At 34.0% G+C, this 21647-nt stretch overlaps 1 protein-coding gene and 1 long non-coding RNA gene across 4 annotated transcripts in view; one reads left to right on the plus strand and one right to left on the minus strand.

Annotated features, from left to right (window-relative positions):
* The first annotated feature begins 3143 nt into the window (after positions 1–3143).
* On the plus strand, positions 3144–21579 carry LOC138327782 (polyunsaturated fatty acid 5-lipoxygenase-like). 3 transcript variants are annotated; one of them, XM_069274162.1, is made up of 17 exons: positions 3144–3205; positions 8745–8802; positions 9101–9595; positions 10096–10140; positions 10495–10623; positions 12041–12138; positions 14200–14335; positions 14562–14657; positions 15101–15197; positions 15784–15901; positions 16626–16718; positions 17083–17143; positions 18029–18134; positions 18687–18778; positions 19181–19354; positions 20164–20327; positions 20708–21579. In XM_069274162.1, the coding sequence occupies exons 3-17, from the start codon at positions 9134–9136 to the stop codon at positions 20820–20822; spliced, it is 1986 nt and encodes a 661-aa protein (XP_069130263.1). In that variant the 5' UTR covers positions 3144–3205; positions 8745–8802; positions 9101–9133; the 3' UTR covers positions 20823–21579. The 3 variants fall into 3 exon arrangements, with proteins under 3 accessions (XP_069130263.1, XP_069130261.1, XP_069130262.1); XM_069274160.1 differs by lacking the exon at positions 3144–3205 and adding an exon at positions 4050–4474; XM_069274161.1 differs by lacking the exon at positions 3144–3205 and adding an exon at positions 4671–4869.
* LOC138327783 (uncharacterized) overlaps positions 15886–21647 on the minus strand; it is a 29928-nt gene continuing 24166 nt past the window's right edge. Inside the window, exons 2-3 of the long non-coding RNA XR_011209095.1 lie at positions 17027–17128; positions 15886–16739 (exon numbers count right to left, since the gene is read on the minus strand). This is a non-coding gene — a long non-coding RNA (uncharacterized lncRNA). The remainder of the gene's footprint in view (positions 16740–17026; positions 17129–21647) is intronic.

Consider the following 21647-nt stretch of genomic DNA (forward strand, 5'->3'; position numbering starts at 1 on the left):
TGCACACATTTATAGACTGTGGGGTCTCTAAAAGGAAATTAACGAATTGGCCAAATGAGCGTCGAAGGCGCAAGATTTTGGTGACAACCGGGAAAAAATATTGTAATTTAGAATGGATGAGATGAGTTTTACAATATATCTTGATGATTTTGGGAGCACCCGAAAGCGCCAGATTTTGGTGTTTGGGGGGTCCGGGGCCTCCCCCGGAAAAATATTACGATTTAGAATAGCTTAAATGAGTTTTGATGAATTTGCGAGCGCCCGAAAGCGCGAGATTTTGGTGTTTGGGGGTTCGGGGGTCTCCCCCGAAAAAAAGACGATTTAGAATGGCTTAGATGTGTTTTACGATGCATTTTCATGAATTTGCGAGCGCCCAAAGGCGCGAGAATTTGGAGTTAGGGGGGTCCGGGGGTCTTCTCCGGGAAAAAAAAAATACGATTTAGAATGGCTGGGATGAGTTTTACGATGTATTTTAATGATTATAAAGCGTTTTTAACATGGTAATTTTTCGATTTAAAGCTACCTGCATTTAGAAATGATAATTGTGTCGTCATAACATTATGCAACCCTACTCGATCTGAATATACCGGCTTCACACCATCGGCACATTGTTGTGTAACCTAAAAAATGAATTAATTGTCTCGCTAAGACATATAAACAAATTGATCTTTTAAGAGACATTTTTTTAAATAGTACATAGAATCCCTTGATGGACATTTTTAGTCTAGCTCGTGTGCATTGAACTTTTACTATTTAAGGTTTGACATGTGCTTGAACGTTTTAGGAAATGCTCCGCGAGGGGAAAATTTTCTGAAATGAAGTACAAAAATATGCAGGAGGACCCTTTTTTCTTTCAAATGTGCATTTTTAGAACATTTCACTCGGCGAAAATGGTTTGGGAGGGGGGGGGGGGGGGGGCGGCGGCAAAAAGACATGTTTGCCCCTCGTCCCCAACCAGAGACATAATTTTCAAGTAATCGAGAATTCAGAACAACACATGCATAAGGTGAAACCTTAACCTGAAGTACGAAAAATGTGCAATGTGCAGGAGGAGGACCCTTTTTTCTTTCAAATAAGCATTTTTAGAAAAATTCAGTCGGCGAAAATGGAGGGGGGGGGGACAAAAAGACACGTTTGCCCCCCCCCCCCCGTCCTTAGGAACGGGGGGGGGGGCAGTTGCCCCCCCCCCCCCTTCCTACGCCCCATCACACTGATCAGTGGCTCAATTGTGTGGAAATAAATGGACAAGGAATTAAATGTCTTTATTTTAGGGTATTATCACACTTGAACATATCTTAACGACAGTTTACGTGTTATTTTTAAAAACTATCTATACGAATCGAATGTTACGAAATTCCTAGTGGATAAATACGTACGTTCTCTAGTCTTCACATACCTCGCGGGTAGAGAGAACAATCTCTCTAGTGCGATCTGAGTCAGACAATGCAAGTACTCCAGAGGTCCCGAGTTCGATCCCTATCGGAAGTAGAGATTATGTTTATGTGTAACACATGTGCTTCATTCATGCGTATCGCTAGTAGTCATATGAATATATGAAAGTTCGATACTGTTGTTCATTTGTCACGGATCAGTGATCACTTATACAGAAATCAACACGCATTCACTCAAGCAAATCCTTTCTAATGGGAAAAAAAATATCTGTTATATTCACTTTGATCTAGCAGACCCTGTTTCAATATGATTATAAATTCACTGAATTATTGATAAACACGGACGCTACAAATAAGTGTCACGACAGGTTTCCCTCAGCTTTGTGAACAATTATCAGGGCATTTTTGCACGTTACTGTAAACATATGTGAAGGCCACTGCCTTTCCAAAATAAGAATTAAGTTTCATAAAACAATAGTAAAGTGTCATTCCGTTGTTTCGTCCATGTTATGTAACATTTTATTTATTTTAATCAAATTGTTCTGAAGGTGATAATAAGTGAAGTATTAACGGTAAGCTAATAATTCTACAAAAATATCAATCTCGTTTTGTTTTACCTTCAATTTAAAAAAATGAAAATCGTTTCGGAAAGGTAATGGTCATTTAAATGAAAGATCTTACATCGAAATACACACAGGCACATCACAAACTATTTACAACACCTAAATAATGTGCTTTAAATGTCTTATTAAAGCGAAATGCAGTTATCTTAAAAAAGTATCTTAAAAGTGTGTGTAATGCCAAATCATAATAACATCTTTTAAAGGTCGTTAAATTGACTCTCTAAAATGCATTTAAATTGAGTTATTTGTTGTTATCTATAATATCAGTGTTATTTTGTAAGGTATTTTCACAAGTCAAACCCAAGTGTTTAAAACTAAATCAATAACTGTGTCTGCTTCAAGCAAAGTAAATTTTATTGCAATTGAATGCAAGGAATTTACAAAAATGGTGATTGAATTCACTTTGGTTATAAAAGGGAAATAACTCACCAAACATCTTAGGATATGGATAGAAACACACTGCAGAAAGAAAAATAATAATTTCTGGATAAAATGATTAAATGATCTTTAAAATTTGAAAAAAATAACATTCGTATAACGTTTATAAAGAGGCCATTGACCACCTTGATTTATAGTCATTATATAGATCCATTGTTATAAATCAAAAAACCACTCCTACATTTTTTTGATTCAATAAACGAAAATATCTATACTATCTACTAGAGTCAGACAAGAAGTCCTAGGAAATGCATTATGTGAGAGAGGAAAACGATAACAAACGTGTGTTGTTTGATTATTCTGTGAAGTACATAATAACATAAGTTTGATATGGTCAAAACAATAAGGTGATTCAGAGCACTGTAATAATAATTGTACCCTCATGATAGAATTTTCCTCGTCACCGTTGTAATTAGAATTGCACAGCAGGCGTACGTGTTCAATAATGATAACATTGCATGATAAAATTCCATACATAGCTAAGATGGCTTGTTTCTATTTGTTAGATAACAAACATCCTTTACCATACGAAAAACGACTAATACAAAAAGAGGGTATATGGTAAGAAACATCCTTAAGTTAGGAACGTTTAACAAGAATTAGACAAACAAAAAACAAAAAGAAAAACACCCAAGTTTAATTATATGAATGACTCATGCGTCAAAACTAGTATGTAGACATATCTTGACATGTTTCTGGCATTGCCTATAAACAAGATATCGTGATACTTTTTCGAACGGATCGGTCTTTAAGGTAAGAAAACATCCTCTCATATCCTGTTATGATATTAATGTAATTGATATGCTGGCAGCAGACATTTCCACAATATACAAAAACTTCCGATTATATCTAAAATGTATATGATATCGATCGCCTCTCATTCTACACTTGGTTAGAAACTTATAGAGAATTGTGCCAATATTGTGGTATATAGGAGATATGCTGTTGTCATGCATATTTGATGTAAGCGGTTCCACATTCCGTTTTATGCATCTAGAACGCATCTGTGGTCCTAGGCATCAAAGGGCGTGAATAAAACACCAGAGGAATACAATTGGGGAGATAACCGATACATGGTAATGTGGATTAATTACGGAATTATATCATTTTAGGTTTTGGATTTTTGTTAAGTCGCAAAAAGGTGTGATGTTTACATCTGCAGCCCGTGTATCATATATCATACTATCATAATAATTGACAGCCAATACGAATCACATGAGTTAGATCTATGTATTCTGTATCATTCTTGGAGTGGCCAAGATACAGCATGACACTCTTTAATTATTGCTAAAATTTCATGATGCAAGGCGTAGCAGAATTTACTTTTATCGTGTAGTACAGAAATAAAAAGGTTCACCAAATTGCCACACTTGCCAAGTCTGTGATGAACATTGGTAAAACATATACATATAAAGGAGGAGTATCAATTTGGGCCCTCGTATCTGTCAACAAAATAATGCTTATCGGTCATGGCCAGCAGAGGGCCCAAATTGACACTCCTCCTTTTAAGTGAATGTGCTGCATTAAAATGCGGTATATAATTACATTGTAGATTGTAACGTCCTCATTTTTATTTTTTTAGCTTTCGGTTTTCATGCACACGCACAATACCTACTTATGAATAGACACATGTTACATAACTCTATCGATTCCTCCGTTTTCATGGCATTCACAACACCGGTGATCGTTTTCAGTGTGTTACGAGACATTGCTTAACTACACAAGAGAACCATGACCCGAGAATCGCCCCTCAATGAAATTCCGACGGATCCTGCCCAAACTAATATCGTGTGATCTTGATGTGTGAACGTTCAAACGAGAGGGACTTAGTACATGGTGTTTTGATATGTTATTGAAGTAAGCGTTTCTCATGTGAAGTTGGTGTATAATTAACGCTGCCTTTTATAATTTGTGATAAGCACTCATATAACATTATACCATGGAATGTGATATCTTTGGGTATGCTCCTTGAACTTTTTTTTATTTGTCGTGTGTGTAGTGATGTTTACTATCAGAGCCACGGTAAGTGCAAAATTTTCTTGTGTATTTTTCGACCTGTATATTTGTTATTTATCATAAGTTTTAGCATAACTAATGGCTATCGTTTTGAACTGTATAAGTGTTATAAGTGGAAAAGTTGAAGACATATAAGTTGTTTGGTGTTGATTGCAGTAGATTGCTTATTTGGTAACATTACGAACACCCCTAGGGCTGTTAAAATAGATCAAACCGAGTACTCTATACTCTGACACCATTCATGCATGGAGCCCTGTGGCATAAAAACGTTTAAAATAGAACTAATAACGTTTGGTCATGCCATTTAGCTTCCGATCAGTCCAGATACATTGTGTATGTATACCTTGCGAACGACACATTTCACATTAAATCTCACCGGTTCATCGACAAGACTACTTCAGGTAACTTTACATTAGATGAGCAATATTTATTTTGAATATTTATGTAAATTGATTAGTTTTATGTTGACCATCGGCATGCGGTCTAATTGAATCCAAAATTATTCTGGTAATCAGTTAATGTACCGTCGTAGGATTTCAGTAACGAAGTATAAACAGTCATCATAACATTGTGTTTTAGATGTAAAGCGTGAATCTGATTCTAACGATTCAGTCGTATATATAGTTGTGGTAAAAAGAGAGATCGGGATAGGGTGTAAAGCTGGGGTAAGTTTAAGAATGTACTCCTCTGAGAAGTCAAAATTTTCTTGTATTAAACTTTTTTTCTCATATAGATTTTTTGAAACAGGAGTTCATACCATGAAAGAAAATGGAAGAAAAAACATATGTCCGTGCGCTCGTTTTTGAGCTATTGTTACTCAAAGATTCCAAAATGACAAAATAGTGGATTTTATTGGAATTTTGCCGTTTTGACCTCATACACTAGAATTTAAAGCCATAATTCCCTAATGAGGTGTTTGATATGTATGGATGTTTGTAGAATTTATTTTCAAGTAGTCTTCATTAAAAATATACCAGATATGATTAATAAGAGTCATATTTTTTCTCAAAATAACAACATATGTTACCCCTACCCCTTAATTTTGAGCTCCAAAATGCACCATTTTCAGCCATTTTTGTCAAATTTAACCCTTTATAGAAAAAGTTCTGGTATTAAACTTTTGTCAATAGTTTGCATATCAATAGGGAAAGGGTTGTTCTTTCTAAATCAGGCAGAAAAATGGGGGGTCCGTGTGCTTACTTTTTTGCCCCATTTAAATATTTGTTATTTTTCAATATTTTTGACTAAAAAATAAAAGTGCTCAAATTACCATTAAATGTAGAAATAAAGTGACAAAAGTGTTTCATTTCACACATTAATGTTTAATATTTTAAATAACTTGAACCCAGTGAAGATTTACAGCAAAAATTAACTCGATACAGCTGAAAATGCTGACACGGTGATGATTTAAGTAAAAACAATTTAAGTAAAAAATGGGAAAACGGTGGCTCTACTCAAAGCCAAAAAATACACAATTTCAAAATGGCCGCCAAATGGGCCATTTCTTAAAATCGCTGTGTAAAAAAATCTACTAAAAATAGAAATGTAATTTTTTGACAAAATTTGCTACAGACCACATGCTACAGATATTGATAAATCGTATTTGAAAATCTCATAACGTTTTTGATCTATGTTGCAACGAGACTTCAGCGGGACTGAAACCACAGAAGAATACATCCTTAATTGATATAAATCTACATTCAAATACCAATGTAAAATTTTAAAAAGTTATTGAATTTTTAAAGTTATGTGTCAATTATATTCCAATTTCGATTAACGTTTCAACTGACCACATATGACTATGGTTAGTTTGATTTATATCCTAATTATTACCTTTTTATTGATAATATGTGGTATTTTCAGCATCTTTATACGACATGCAATATCATTTGTTACATGTTTTTTTACCTTTTATTTTTGTTATCGTGACACACATGCCCTGATCGTTGTATACAAAATTATCAAATATAGCCCACCGTCTATTACTTATAATACTACTAGTGAAAAATCAACTACTATCCATATATGTAGTAGAATGTAGGTTATTATGAATTATACATATCCTTTTGTAGAACCAGAGCATTTGAAATCTTGACTTGTCACCAAATATTTGTAAACGAGTTATTTCCCCTTGATTATCAAGTATGTCTTAGTGTTGACATTTATTGTAAGTAAGTGTTTGAAAATTGAAACATTTCACAATATACAAAACGATCTATGTTGCTATTCAGACAAGATATTTATTTCATTGATTTGTATTGAAATAAATAATTATGCCACAGTTTTATCACGTGTATATCAAAATTCTTAAACACAATACCTCAATGAAAAAGCGTTCAGACCTGCATTAGTTAAAGATACTCCGCAGTAGAAAAAAACCACTCCGAATATGTAAATATCTAAACCATAGAATGTACAGAGGCAAGAAGGTGAAAAAACAACTTAGTTCTGCATAACTTAAACTTCAATATGTAGTGTTAAACTTATATTATTATCAAGATGCTATCGCTATTTGCATCGCTCAAAAAGGTTTAATTGACTTTCATTACGTTTTCAAGTGAGTTGTTGACTTATCGACAGATGAAATGTCATGAGATATGACGAGGACTTGTCGCCATTTTGTTAGATTGTGGCGTCGTCGCGGCGATGGTGATGCTAGTGATGCTAATTATAGATTTATAAGTGTTTTCTCGGAGCTATCTCTCGATATGGACCACTAACCTCTCATTCATGGTTGACTTCTTGACCCGGATCAAACAGAGAAGAAATTTCTTTAGCTCTGTACGTGTATATATTGATTTGGTTATTTCAGACATCATAACAGAATGTTTTATTATTTTTGACACATTTTTTGTAAATAAAATTATATGAAACTTTGTTCTCTCCCCGGTCTTCACTTATGTTCTGGGTCGCTTGATCACCGTCTTTAGGGGTAGTTGCCATTCACTTACCATTCAAGATGTAGGTCGCTGCTTTTTCTCTACAACACCAGACTATCTCCACTTTAATTTAGTACGTTTTTTCCTCATCATGTCTGTTTATAGAACCTAAAACAATGTGCATTGGAAATTATAGCAAAAGTTCCAAATTGCTGCTTACGATTCAACGCTTAATGTTATACTGTAGATACACGTTTCTGAAAATTAAGGATTAGAAATACAAATAGATATCTTTTATTGCTGGAATATCTCATGAAGGGGAGACAATTTTCAAAGCCTTGCCAGTTTATTGCATGTGTATTAAAACCGTAAATACTAGAAGATAAAAATTAATTATTCACTCATAAGTGTACAGTGCACCATAAATATCAGTCAAGCAGTATTTGCATGATTAGTATGGATGGGTATAAATGTCGGGAAAGTTTTGCATCATAAATAAGAATTTATGGTCGTGTGACTGACATGATGTGTTAGTAATTGTTGAAATCTAGGGTGTATTATGTGAACATTAATTTAGAACATTTCACATGCAGTGCACATGATATGTATGATGATAAGTCATTATGAATTGCGCAATATTTTCTGGTATACCCTCCCTGTTGATTTGGTTACAATTTTTATTATTGCTGCTTCATGTTTTGACCTTTTCATTATTCAAATGTTACTGCTCTTATCGATATAAATGTTTTTAGCTTAGGTCGCACATGGTAACGCCACTGACATGCATAAACTCATATATATATATATCAATTTCCAATGTGGGACTGTTGTCGGGTAATGTTTGGTATGTTGGTGATTTTTCTCAGGTTACTCCAACTTTCTCAACTCCACCAGCATTGCGCCTCCTAAATTACAGTTGTTTATAAGGCAATGAATCCAATCAAAGTTCTCAATTTGACGAAAAGTTAAGAACGCTAGCAACTTTATTTAAGGTGTTACATCTTTTCACAAAGTTAGAGAATCCCTATGAAGATAAAGGTTTGGGTTGTATGTAAAATCCAGCAGTTCTGTAAATTAAAAACTTATTTAAAACAATAAGAACTGTTGTGTATTCTGTAACTGGGTAACATGCATGTCTTGTTAACAGTTGTTCCTTCATTTCAGGAGTTAAAGCAGCAATCAATCAACTTCAAAGCCAAATTAAAAGTTTTAGTGGAAAACTACGTCGAAACGAGTCCTTCTATTTCATTTTCTGTTTTAAACCTTACTACAGGGCTGTTTTTCCTTTTTTTTAATTGAAAGCTTTGTAGCACATTTTGGTATTTTACAATTTAAACTTTCCTCTCCCTCACCTGTTCTTGTCGTTATCATGCATGCTATTGCCATTTTGTTTCCAGTTCTGCCTTCCTACCACGTTCCTATGAGTACAGCAGTATTTTGTCTGCCATTCTGAATGTAAGTGTAACGAGCGATGTTTCTTTGTGTTTCAAATATTGCTTTATTTAAAAGAATGTCTTTGTATTATCTGTATTTAATGTATAACATGTAATATCGTTTTACTATTGTAAATAATACAAAATTTATCTATTGTTTTAAAAATGCAGTACCATAATATCAACTATTTGAAACACATTTTAAACTCTGTTCAGTTAGCTGTCAATTTGTGTAGGGAGACAATTGCTTGAAAATCACATAAAACATCAATTATATAAAATTGTATATATTGCAGGCTTATTTATCGTTTCTCTTTCAGACTGTTTAGAGAGGTGATTTACAGATACAGACGATGTCATCTGATGTTACGTACGACATCTCTGTAAAAACAGGGGATAAGAAACACGCGGGAACGGACGCTAATATCCACATCTGCCTTCACTGTGATGATGGCAACAAAACAGATAAATACAACTTGGATAAATTCTTCAGAAACGACTTCGAAAGAGGACAGAAAGACTCCTTCTCAGTGAAAAGTATCTATCTTGCCAGAGTAGACTACATAGAACTTTGGAGAGACACTGCTGGTATCCTTGATGACTGGTTTGTGGATGTCATAGAGATAGTTTGTCACAAACAAACCTTCATATTCCCTTTCTTTAGATGGATCAAACCGAATTATCACTACAGGATTCGTCATCTAGACACATCACTACCAGAAGATGATCCTTTTAAAGAACAGAGAAGAACAGGCTTAAAAGAAGCCAGGGAACAGTACCAGCTGACAGTAAATATTCCTGGGTTTCCTGCACAGGTAAATGATATTGGAATGGATGATAGATAATGTAAACAAATCTCATTGTTGTGACGGTCTATTTTGGCCTTTCCCTGCCCAACGATATTTCATGTTGAAATCAATTTCACGTGTACAATAAAAGTTCTCGATTGTAACCATAGATAAATCTTATTCTCGTCAATTTAGTTTTTATGAGTTTTAAACGCCCGTGAATTACTCAAAAATTAATCGCACGCGAAAGTTGTTTACAGTAGATTATCTAGTACTTACACCACTGATTATTTTCTTATATGTTGTCACGATAATATCAGCCTGTCAAGACCTCAGAAAAATCAGGCATGGCAAATAGCTTTACATTGACACATTTCTCCTCATGTAGAACAAAATTCTGTTTCGCCTGGAAGAATATACACTATTATAATCGAAAGGTCATGCGAAGCTTCAAGCGTCATTTTTTCTCACACATTCTCCTGTTCCCTAAACAATGAACCAGACACATAAGCAATCCTTTTCTGCAGGTGAAGTCCTTGCCAGAAGATGAAAACTTTTCTTTCGACTACGTGGTACGTTACTTTTATAGCCTATTATAATTCATTCATGCTAAGCACTGGCTTGGTCATGATTATTTTTGAAATATGAAAATCGATGCATCATATGCTTAACCTATAACTAAATACGTAATGAGATTTGAATCTTGTCTATATATGAAAAAACGGTTATTTTTGAAAAATTAAAATTGAAATAAAAAATTAGATATTTATTTTTACTACAGCTATTTCATTATCGGGGCATATATTTGTTCATGTATGTTTTAACTGGATATTACTGCTCAAACAAAATGATGCATGTTCTAGAATATTCTTAAGCAATACAAAACACAATGATTAAGTACTGGAAAGGCATTGTTTTCTTTTTAGTGGGATATAACGAAAAGGAAGACACATGCCATCCTGAAGAGTAAAATTGCCAAACTTACCAGTGGAAGCTGGAAAGATCTGGACGATCTACAGAATATCTACACCAAGGAAGTTCTAGTTCTTCCCGAGGTATATATACAGTATATATATCATACATTGTTCAATCTTTCATACAAGTTAAATAGGAAGAAAGATAGAAGTTTCCTAGTTCCTGTTCATGACACAATATGAGTCTGAGAGCTCTTCGTACAACTCACAACTGTGCTATAGTTTGGAGTCGTAAATTTGTTTGTAAGTGACAGTCTAACTTATATATATTGCATATGCATAGCTTTCCTAACTGTTACTTTACAAACAATTGCTTTTTCACATATTTGCTTGGCGAAATAAACCGCTTATCAGTCATTTTATTACGGTATTATGTCTGCTACAAGTGACGTCATAATCAACCATGACGCCACCTTCAGAGCCCACGCGCGGACGCCTGATATTTAACTTCTGCCGCTAGCTATCCAATACATAAGCATTTCAATATAAACAAATTAGATTCGAAAATAATTTCATGTTGTACTGATACGTTTTGACTAACCCGATGGAATATTTTCATTTAGAATGTTTTGATTGGTTTGTTTTCATATCACTATAGGGAAGTAAACATGGATATAAGAATCAATGTGTTCAGGAATATATCATGTCCGTCAATATGTCAGTCATATTATGATAGTAATCAATACCTATTATGCATGTACCAGTCTGCCAGAATGCTTGCAGCTATATGTGCAACTGTATTCTGTATCTGAAGCGCACAGGCGTCATTGGATACACCAGTATAACTCATTAATAAATCACCGACATGTATATTTATTATATGTACAAGTAAAGGCTAATTCTACAAAGTGTTTGTGGTTAGATGCCCGATATATGATAGCAAGTCTCCGACACCTTTGTGCGAATCGCATGTGGGGCAACTCCATGGTATTAGCCGTTTCGGCTTTCATCTACATTGTAATTGCTAACATAGAATGTCCTTAAGTGATCTTGGATGGTAAAAGGATGCTGAACAACTTCTATCAAATAAGATGCAAAGAGTACCACATGTCATACGCGGTTATAAAGGAATATGGTTTTTGATCAATGAACTGCATGTTGTTAGCAAGAAAAAGCAAGCTCTATATGAAAATGAAAATTATTCTGAAATATACAAATTACAAATAGGTAATTGAGAGTAAATAATTTAAGGGTTTCTTAGAATTTTTGAACAGGTATTGGTAAATGTTTAAATGAAGAATTGTTGATCATTTGGTGTTGTTGTGTTTCTGAAATTTTCAAAATAAAAGAAGGAACACTTTAAATACGGTTTTGGAATCACTTAAATGGATGTACGTAGAAAAGGACATATTACTATAGTGCAAGAGTTGATATTGCCAGCAAGAGGAATCTTGAATGTTTTTATCCCACCAAATACAACTTATTTTTCTACAATAGGACAAATGAATCTGAAGATGTCCATTTAAGTTTTGAAATACATTGTTTCCTTCGTCGGCAGAGTGTGGCATATTGGAAAAATGATGAATATTTTGGATACCAAAGGATATGCAAGATGAACAATACTCTTATTGAGCTGTGTACAGCTATACCGAAAAAGTAAGTGTACATTTTATAAAACCATTTCCCCGTATCCATCATCTAATACATATTGCCTCTAATACACCAAATATACGAGGTCTGCGCGGTGAATCTCCGCATCATGAAAATTTAGCGTAACATTCGGTAGAAAGGAATAATTCATATTCAGGATCACTTTTATATAAAATATCAAAGATGGAAAAAATATCAAGGATCGTCTTTGGGAAATAAAATGTCAGAAAAAATATCAAAATATCAGGGTATACTTTAAAGTTACTAAATCATTAGATTTACATAGATTTCTTAGGGTTTTTGACTTCCTACAAACGTTCTTATACCTGAAATTAGAAAGTTTTCAAAATTACAACATTTAATTTGAACTATTGGCAATGTTTATCAACGTTAAAATATCGCCAAACACAACAAGAAATTGTATCTGTCGGCATTGAATGTTTACAACGGAAAGAACCGAGTGCATCTTTGAGTTCGGAATCGAGGTCGCTGAAAATCTCATCCGGCTAATGGATATAGATGTAATAACACCACTAAGAGGCAACTTATATTTTATCGGTTACATTGGCCTGATTAAGCGTAATAGCCGATACATTTACAGCGTATCTCAGTGGCGTAGAAAGAAACGTAATTGGGGGGGGGGGGGGGGGGGGGGCAACAAGAAATGTTTGCCCTTGTCCAGGGAAACGGGGAGGCAATTGCCCCCCTCCTGACCCCCTCCAACCCCGACCCCCATCTCCCACACCCGCTTCCTACGCCCCTGTATCTACATTGCCAAGTAAAACAGCATAGTTCTATGAAGCTTTAGAGTATTTGATGGAAATATGACAAGAAGTGAGAGGTATTTTCACCCGTTAATTATGTATATATTATACATGAATACAGGTGTATATGTACATTATTAAGCAAACATTTACAATGTACATATGTCTACAATGTATATGTAAGGTATATTTTTTGCTTTGAATACATAAAAGTACACATAAAATTTAGATATATAGTTAGGCTGATTTTTTTAAAGTAAATCAGATGGAAAAAAGTTATATAACTAGTGACATATAGGGGAATGTCCATTAGACGGATAGAGACTATAACTAGGTATATATAAGGAATGTCCATTAGACGGATAGGCACTATAACTAAGGATATATAGGGAATTTCCATTAGACGGATATATATTATAGCTAGGGCTATATAAGGAAAGTCCATTAGACGGATAAAGACTATAACTAGAGATATATAGGGAATGCCCATTAGACGGATAGACATTATAACTAAGGATATACAATGTATACGGAATGTCAAATATTGATATAATGATAAAAGAAATACACGTACTTACTTAGTCCGGTAAACATGCCTATATTATTAGTTTTTCCCCATTTTTTCCATATATTAAGCCATTTTTTTAAAGCCAATAATATTGGCAGGTTTAGCGGAATAGTACATAATATCATGACAAATGAAAATAAAATAGAAGCAAGTATAAAACCATATAATATAATGAAAACCCTTCTTTATGGCTACAAAAACCTGTACAGTATAGGATTATTCACACTTAGAAACTCTTCACAAAACTTTTGCATACGTTTCAACGTTTATTAGATTAGCACAGTAATCAGGAACCTGTAGTCGATAAATTTGTGTTTTCAGTCGATAGTAGATATGTCCATTAGACAGATGAGATTTCCTTCGATCGGATGTTTGGAATGTTCACGCGTCGCGCATGCACATAGGGGTTGTTTACACTCGCCGAAAGATAATAATATGAAATAGTGACTAGGTCGGTCCTATTTATTTTCAGTTTTTCTCCATTTTGAACAAAATTGTTATACAAACTTTTAAATATTGTTATTAACACAAAGTACACAACTTTTACAATTAATTTTAGTCCTATAATTCTTTTTCTCTTTTATTACATGATTTTTTTAGCGATTTAGTCCCTTTAATAGAGCATCTCTATATGCATCTCTGTGATGGGAAGTTACGATGATGCAATTTCCTCTAAATCATTCTGTGAAAGCCACAACACTCATAGATTGATACAATATATGTTTGATATTACAGATTGGCTGTTACAGATGAAATGGTTAAACCAAGCTTAGAAGGGTTAACACTAGCCAAAGCTATACAGGCCAAACGATTATTCATGGTTGATTATGAAATCATGGATGGTCTCCCTTGCGGTGTAGCGGAGCATGTGGTAAAACTGTATTCTAAACATCCGCGAAAGTTTTTGTGATAACATCACGTTATTTGCTATTATAACAGACGGTTTTATATCAATAAACGTTTTTTGTAAAACAATCAAATTGTCAATTCAGTATGCAATTTTCTTTCACGTTTTGCTTTTTACGTGTATAGGGGATTAGCAGTGATGTTACTAATGATTTCAATCTTCTTTCTATTTTGATTTATTTTATTTTTAGATATGTGCCCCAATTGCACTTTTCTTTGTGAATGGGAAACAGAAGCTGATGCCGATAGCAATACAATTGTTCCAGACACCAGGAAAAAACAATCCGGTAAGTGGCAAAAGGAGATCATGCAAATTTTGTGTATGCAAAAAAAAAAAAATTAAGTTTGTAATATTAAAATAATATATGGCAAGCATTTTAACATTTTCATGGTAATGACGATTAGAAATAACTTATGTTAATTTTTACTCTAAACATCTAATATTCTATGTCAAAATCTGAACTTAAGGATTAGCTTAACGATTAAACGATCTAATGATTAAACGAACCTAATACATAGTTGATTGAAAAGTTGTAACATTTTTATCAATTTTTATTTTCAATGTAAAGGCACAAGGAAGTTGGAACCAAGTGTTTTGGAAGATTTAATAATCTGTGCTGTTATCAGATGAATTCATGTCCTCGACGAGATGAAATGTGAAATGAAGTTTATGAAAACAATTTTCGTCTTTATTAACTAACGGTTGACATATAGCGTTTGATCAATTTAGGTGTTCCTTCCCACGGATCCGGAATATACATGGATTACAGCCAAGCTGTGGTTTAATCATGCCGACAGCACGTACCACCAGTCATTTACCCATTTAGGTAACAAAACTAGGCATGGTATTTCAATGTTCATTTGATATATAAATATAAGTCAATGATGAAAAAAAGTATTTACTGTCCTGTGATTTCGGTCATTTATACTTTTTATAACTTTACTAAAGATTTGTTAGTGCTTGTCAAAGCTTTAATCATGCTTATTTACTTATTTCTCCTTTCGAATGAAGACAGGTTTATCTTGAAAGTGTTTTTACTTTGAAAAAATTCTCTGGATAACAACTAATTATTACATGTTTTCATTTTACTGTAGGTTAATGATCATTTCAATATTTTCACCACATGCATACTTGTTTAGTTCGCATGTTTGTGTCATCGTAAGTGGATACGCCTTCACGTAATTGAAGTCTTTATTTCAATCTAAAAAAAGCGTGATAATTTTCTACTATGACCAATGCAACGTTATGTGATCATTAAGTATTTTCTCCAATATCAGAAGCCATGAAGTCTTTTCCGAGCATTAAATATGAACAGACATCAAGTTAAATCCTAAAGCATTCTTAAAGAACGCCTTCCTGCTTAAAAAGTCGTTTGATTTATTTTAGTAATTATTCTTTTTGTGTTGCTGTAGGAGGGACACATGTAACTATGGAGGGCACGGCTGTTATAACACACAGGAATCTGTCACCCTCACACCCAGTGTTCAAACTTCTGGCTCCCCACTTTCTCTATCTTCTGGCTATCAATACGTAAGTATCGCTAACGTAGTGCAGCAAGGACGATCATCCGCATGATCTTATAAATGCTGCCAAAATAAAGAAAAAAAATGAAAAAAAAAAGAATTGAATTCTACTTTTAGCTCTTTCGAATTTAGTTATTAATGTTTACAAAAAAAAAAAAAAATGTTGTTAATTTCTGATAAGTAAATATAACAACCGTAGTGGATAAAACAAAGTACACAAATATAACAATGCACAACATCTATGTCAGAAAGAATGATTGATTAATGAGACTATGCTATCTGAAAGTTCAGAGGTAAAGTGAGAACAAATTCATCATTTGAAGAAATTATCTAATATTATTTCATGTAATACAGCAAAATCAAATTAACACGCTACGTCAATTTCAATATGTCATAGTGTTAGGGGGTATTCTGACTTGGACGATATTACCATATGATAATATAATGTAACCATAATTATACAAATTTTGTATAATTGTAATCCGTAATTGTGGCAATTTGTAGCAATCACTTGTTTTTGCAACAGAAATGCATTATATAACTGTAACAAAAAAAAAAAAAAAAAAAAAAAGAAAATAAGCATTTGACGAGATAAGTATTGTACTGATATTTACTTTTAACACGAACGAAAAACTACACGTAATTACTTAATTGATTTTATAATAGTCGGGAGTGACCTTATTGATATCACACACACTAGAATCTTGTATTTGTAATACTATTTGTTGTAGACGTGCCTTGGGGAACCTGATAGCTCCCGGTGGTTGGGCTGACAGGGCGTTGTCTGTCGGAATAAAAGGCATGTTTGAAGTCATCCGACGGAAGTAAATATCTTTTATTTAACTCTGGAATAGAAATAGCAAGATATCAGCCAAACACATATATTGTGTAATATTTCTTTCATTTTTTATCATTTGTACTCTTTCTTTTGACATACACGTTATTATCATATGAAATAACTATTAACGGGTGGTACTCTATTTGGTTGCAATTAATTCATAATTAACCACCTAAGCTATTCCGTATTTAGATAGATAATATCTTTTCCAAAATAAGCAGCCCATACGGGTAGGTATTGAGTGTTAAGTGCAAGGGCAGATACATGTGATATTAAAAAACAGAATAGACATACCTGGGAAATAGAGGATTTATTTAGATGTGATTGTAACGATTGTACTTTATGAAAAGGACTCAGCAGTGGAGACTGGATGTAGACGGTACTCTCCCAAAGGACCTGGAACACAGAGGGGTAAGCGTCAGTCGGATCAGTAATTCTATGATCATGAATATTTCTTTTAAGATATTAGTATTATGAAAATAAAACCAGGAAATGGTTTTTGTAAATACTATAACCAGCACGAGGACAGCCTCCATTATACAGCTACACATTGCATATCTATTTTCTAGCATGGGGCTATTAAATGGTACTAGTGTTTCAATGTCTGCTTTATTTAGGGGCTCACATTTATTTTGCTATTCAACCACCTGTTTGTATGTTTACTTCTTTTATGAACGTTTCTGGTTTTGTCGCCATGTTTGGAACCTCCACAATTGATTCAAGTACCATGGGGTACCCGATAACGTTTTTGCGGGACTATTGTTTGTATTAGTGATTAAATAACGTCAAAAGATGATATCCTGTTCCAACGTTTTGTGTGACGTTCCATCACCACTGGAGATACTAGTCCCACACAACCGTTATCGGGTATCACGTGGTACATGAATTAGTACTATAGTAGCTACTGTTCCTGTTTAGCAATACGAAATATGGGAGTAAGACAACTGGTTATGTCATTATCATAGAACGTGTCTGGTTGAGAAATGCTACTCCGTATCTTATGTAGTATTATCACTATGATGGTGAGACAAGTTTTCATCGTCACAATTACGTTCAATATGGATCTATCGCAGTCTTACCAAAATTGAAATGGCTTTTACGCGAATCCACCTTTATCACGTGTTACAAATCCTATTAGGTATTTCCGCTTCACCTGCAGATGGTTGCTGTTTTCTTTGTCTGAGTTATCAAAACCAAACACGTCCTTTGAAACAAAGTTGTTAATGGGCATAAATTGCATTTGCTTACTTGGTTGTTTATATGTGTTAATGCGTGTTTTTTGTGTGTGTTTTACAGTTGCTAGGAGAAAATGTGTTGCCAGGCTATTACTTCCGGGACGATGCACTACAGATTTACAACGCCATTTTCAATTACGTCGTGAAATACTTGAAATTATATTATGGTAATATGTTATATCATTAGTTATATAATATGATAAGAAATATGATGTTAACGATGTAAAATCCTAAAATAGTTTTTGTCATTTTAAAAGATGCTCCACCACCGACAGAGCATAAATGATATTCATCATTTGAACAATAATTGGTGTTTAAGCATGTGTATATATATATATGTCTAATTAACACAAAAAATAATTCAAATAATTTATTCACCTTTGGTGCATGCGCAATCAGTACTTCATTCCATATAGGATATAGGGACACGGAATTTTTCGGGATGCAATTTATTATTTTCCATATTTTTGACTTGAAGTAAAATTAGAAGCTCAAACTTTTCAATGGTGGTAATGGTGTAAAGTAAGTAACTTTTGTAACTGAAGAAAAATACTAAATCGTCTTCTCCTGTTTTTGATGGTGAAAAAATACCATTTGTCAGCGGTGGAGCATCTTTAAGTGTAAAGAGGAAAAGATTATGTAAAATTCAAATGAAATTGAAATATAGGATACTTATTTAATTAAGCAATCGCACAAAATAAGCCATGCATGTTTTTTAGGATCACCCGAAAAGCTGATGAATGACAATGAGCTGCAGGATTGGGCGGCTGAAATGGTGTTGCCCAAAGACAAAGGAGGACTCGGCCTTCTTGTAAGTTTCACTAAGATCTTAATATTTTGATCGTAACCTTTGTATAGTAAAATTATATTCAGATGGTACAGGATTACATAAAACATATCCAGGATCTCCGAAAAAAGGACTTGATTCGTTAAATTTGTTATTTTCATTACTTAAGAAATTCGTAGCAATCTATAAATGTAGAGATTATGGAGTGTACAAGTATAACTAACTCACAAAAAATCTGGTTGAAACTATTTTTAGTTTTACTTATTATATAAATCAGATTTGTCCTTACTCTGCATCAATTGTAGGAAGGAGATTAAAGTATATGAAAGAAATTATACCTTATGTCTTTTCGTAATATAGTATTAATTTTAGAATGAAAATTAGTGTTAAGATGCGTTAACTAATTTTAAAAGATTTCATTTATAGGGTGTACCAGGCAATGGTAAAATCACCACAATAGACCAGCTAGCCACGATACTTACAAGTAATATCTACATGTGTAGTGTAGCCCACGCGGCGGCCAACTTCCCGCAGTATGATCAGTACGCCTTCCCTCCTGCTTATCCCGCCTCAATGAGGGGTAAACCTCCCAAAGATAAGGTAAATATCCAGGGACAAAAAGTGCTTACTTAATAAGGGTTACTACGTATGCTTTTTCATTTTCAACATATTAGTAACATTGGAGTAAACTTGATCTTATGATGGCTGATTTCGGCCATGTCGTAGTGTCGCATTGGCGAGAGCAACAGTAGGTCTTGCGAAGAGCGACAGTGCCAAAATACTCCAAGCGAAGAGCGACTATTCGCCAGGCGAAGAGCACCATTGTGCCCACGAAACGAATGGTGACAATACACTAATTTGACATTGATGAAATAAGTTACATACAATTTCAGCAGTATTCATATTTAAAAACCTTGTAAATTGAGTGTCAACATATGCTTATCGTCGTCTTATTGGCGATATGACAATATATATGGTATATCAAATCAGTTCATTGTAGTATGTAACCTAAATGTAAATACACATAGAATAAGGCTAAAAAATATGTCTGTTTAGGTTTACATTGGCAAAAAAATAAAGTAATGGCCTGATCCGGAGTTTGAGATCGAAATCCCGACTTTTACATTTTTTCGTAAAAACGTAGAAGAAAATAGGGTGAGGGGCCAAAAATTAGGGTCGGTCGGGTAACCCTGAACAGATATATGTTTTTTGACCTAACGTGAAATCTAAAAAAAAGTGCCTTGCAAATATGGAATAAGACTGATTATTTATGTTATGAATGTCTTATTCAACAAATTCTACCACCATTTGTGTGAGCAAAGCATTTGTGAACCGGATTCTCGTCATCGATAAATTAAAGGTGGGTTGTATATACTATTGTTTTCTGTTTATAAATTGACTAATTCTAGACACCCCTGTCTGAGTCATCAGTGTTGGCGTCCCTTCCTGAGAAGCAGACGACACTTGACATGATGATTGTCACCTATATCCTTAGCGAGAGGTCCACCAACTGTCTGGGAAACTTTGAAGTTCAGTATGTTTATGATCCACAGGCTTTAGCAATCGTTGATGAGTAAGTGGTTTCAGTACTTTACGAAATGAATGATTATTTAAAGAAAAAACGGCAAAAGGTCCAGGTATCTACTGTGTTGATTATCAAAGAAACAAAAATTCTTGATTGATGATCAAGGATTTGAAGGATTGACAATTTAAATAAGTTAACAAGTTAATTATGAGGTGACTGATTTACCCGTTATTAAAATTTAATTATCTACCACCAAACCGACTTCAGAATGAATCAACGGTTTGCTCACTATTCAGGAACTCTGTTTTTTTCTTCCGTTGCATATTCAACATACCAATCAATACAACACTTTGTCTTTATGTATTCGATTTTTAACTTTATTATCGAGCTCCTTTGCTCGTTACATATACATTTATCTTTACTTTCAGGTTTAGAAATGAACTGAAAGCTATTTCCCAGCAAATCAAAGAAAAGAATAAAACCAGAGATCCTCCGTATCCCTGGTTAGATCCCGAAGAGATTCCGAACTCCATCAGTATTTAATGGTTTGTGTTAAGCTTACAGGATACAGAAAAACCCAGACATAACCACGAAGACTAACAAGAGTTTACTTCAATGAACCATGTTTATGGAATCTTACATACTGTATAATAGAATACACTATTCATTTACCTTAATACTGTATTAAGATAACTGAAAAAGTGGCAAATAGATTGCAAACTCAGATGTACAGATAAATCGCCAGGCATCCCTCGAAACATTTTGAAATGTCTCAAGTATTCAAGTTAGCTGAGGTCAATGTTAGAATTCATCATCACTATTGGAGAATGTGTATATCGAACTAATTTCGGTTTGAGTTTTGAACAGCAAAAATAATCGGAGTGGTCTCCATTCTCCAGTCTATCATTGCAGTCGTTTATACACTATGCGTTTCTGAGCTTCAAACCTGGAGCTACGCACAATATTTATGGTACTTAAGTACCCATATTAGTTATTGGACCGCCACATGCTCTTGCCGTGTTCAACGGAAGTGGTGTACTCAATGGCATATGGCTATCCATCGAGTCTCTAATTTATTAAACACATGCATACATGTACATAATTGATGTTAAAATGATTGTGTCTATTTTGTTAGTTGATAATGCACGGCCATCATGTATCACAGCAACATTATCTACTGTCGTTACCAATTGTCGATTTAATAAAGATAGATGCATTGAATACTACATTCCCTTGTTCATACAAAAACCCTTTAAAATTACTATTGTGAAAAATCAAGTAAACCTATTTTGTAACTATATCTTGATGAATCAAACTACTAGAAATCAAAAGTATTTCTAAAGAAATGTGTTGCTTCTCATGAACGGG

Source organism: Argopecten irradians, chromosome 7 (assembly GCF_041381155.1).
Source record: "Argopecten irradians isolate NY chromosome 7, Ai_NY, whole genome shotgun sequence".
Lineage (NCBI taxonomy): Eukaryota > Metazoa > Mollusca > Bivalvia > Pectinida > Pectinidae > Argopecten > Argopecten irradians.

Coding starts and splice junctions, on each gene's coding strand:
- LOC138327782 (XM_069274162.1), top strand. CDS start 9,134: ATGTCATCTGATGTTACGTACGACATCTCTGTAAAAACAGGGGATAAG. Junction 14,336..14,561: donor GCGGTGTAGCGGAGCATGTG/GTAAAACTGTAT, acceptor TTTTATTTTTAG/ATATGTGCCCCAATTGCACT. Junction 18,779..19,180: donor AAGGAGGACTCGGCCTTCTT/GTAAGTTTCACT, acceptor TTTCATTTATAG/GGTGTACCAGGCAATGGTAA.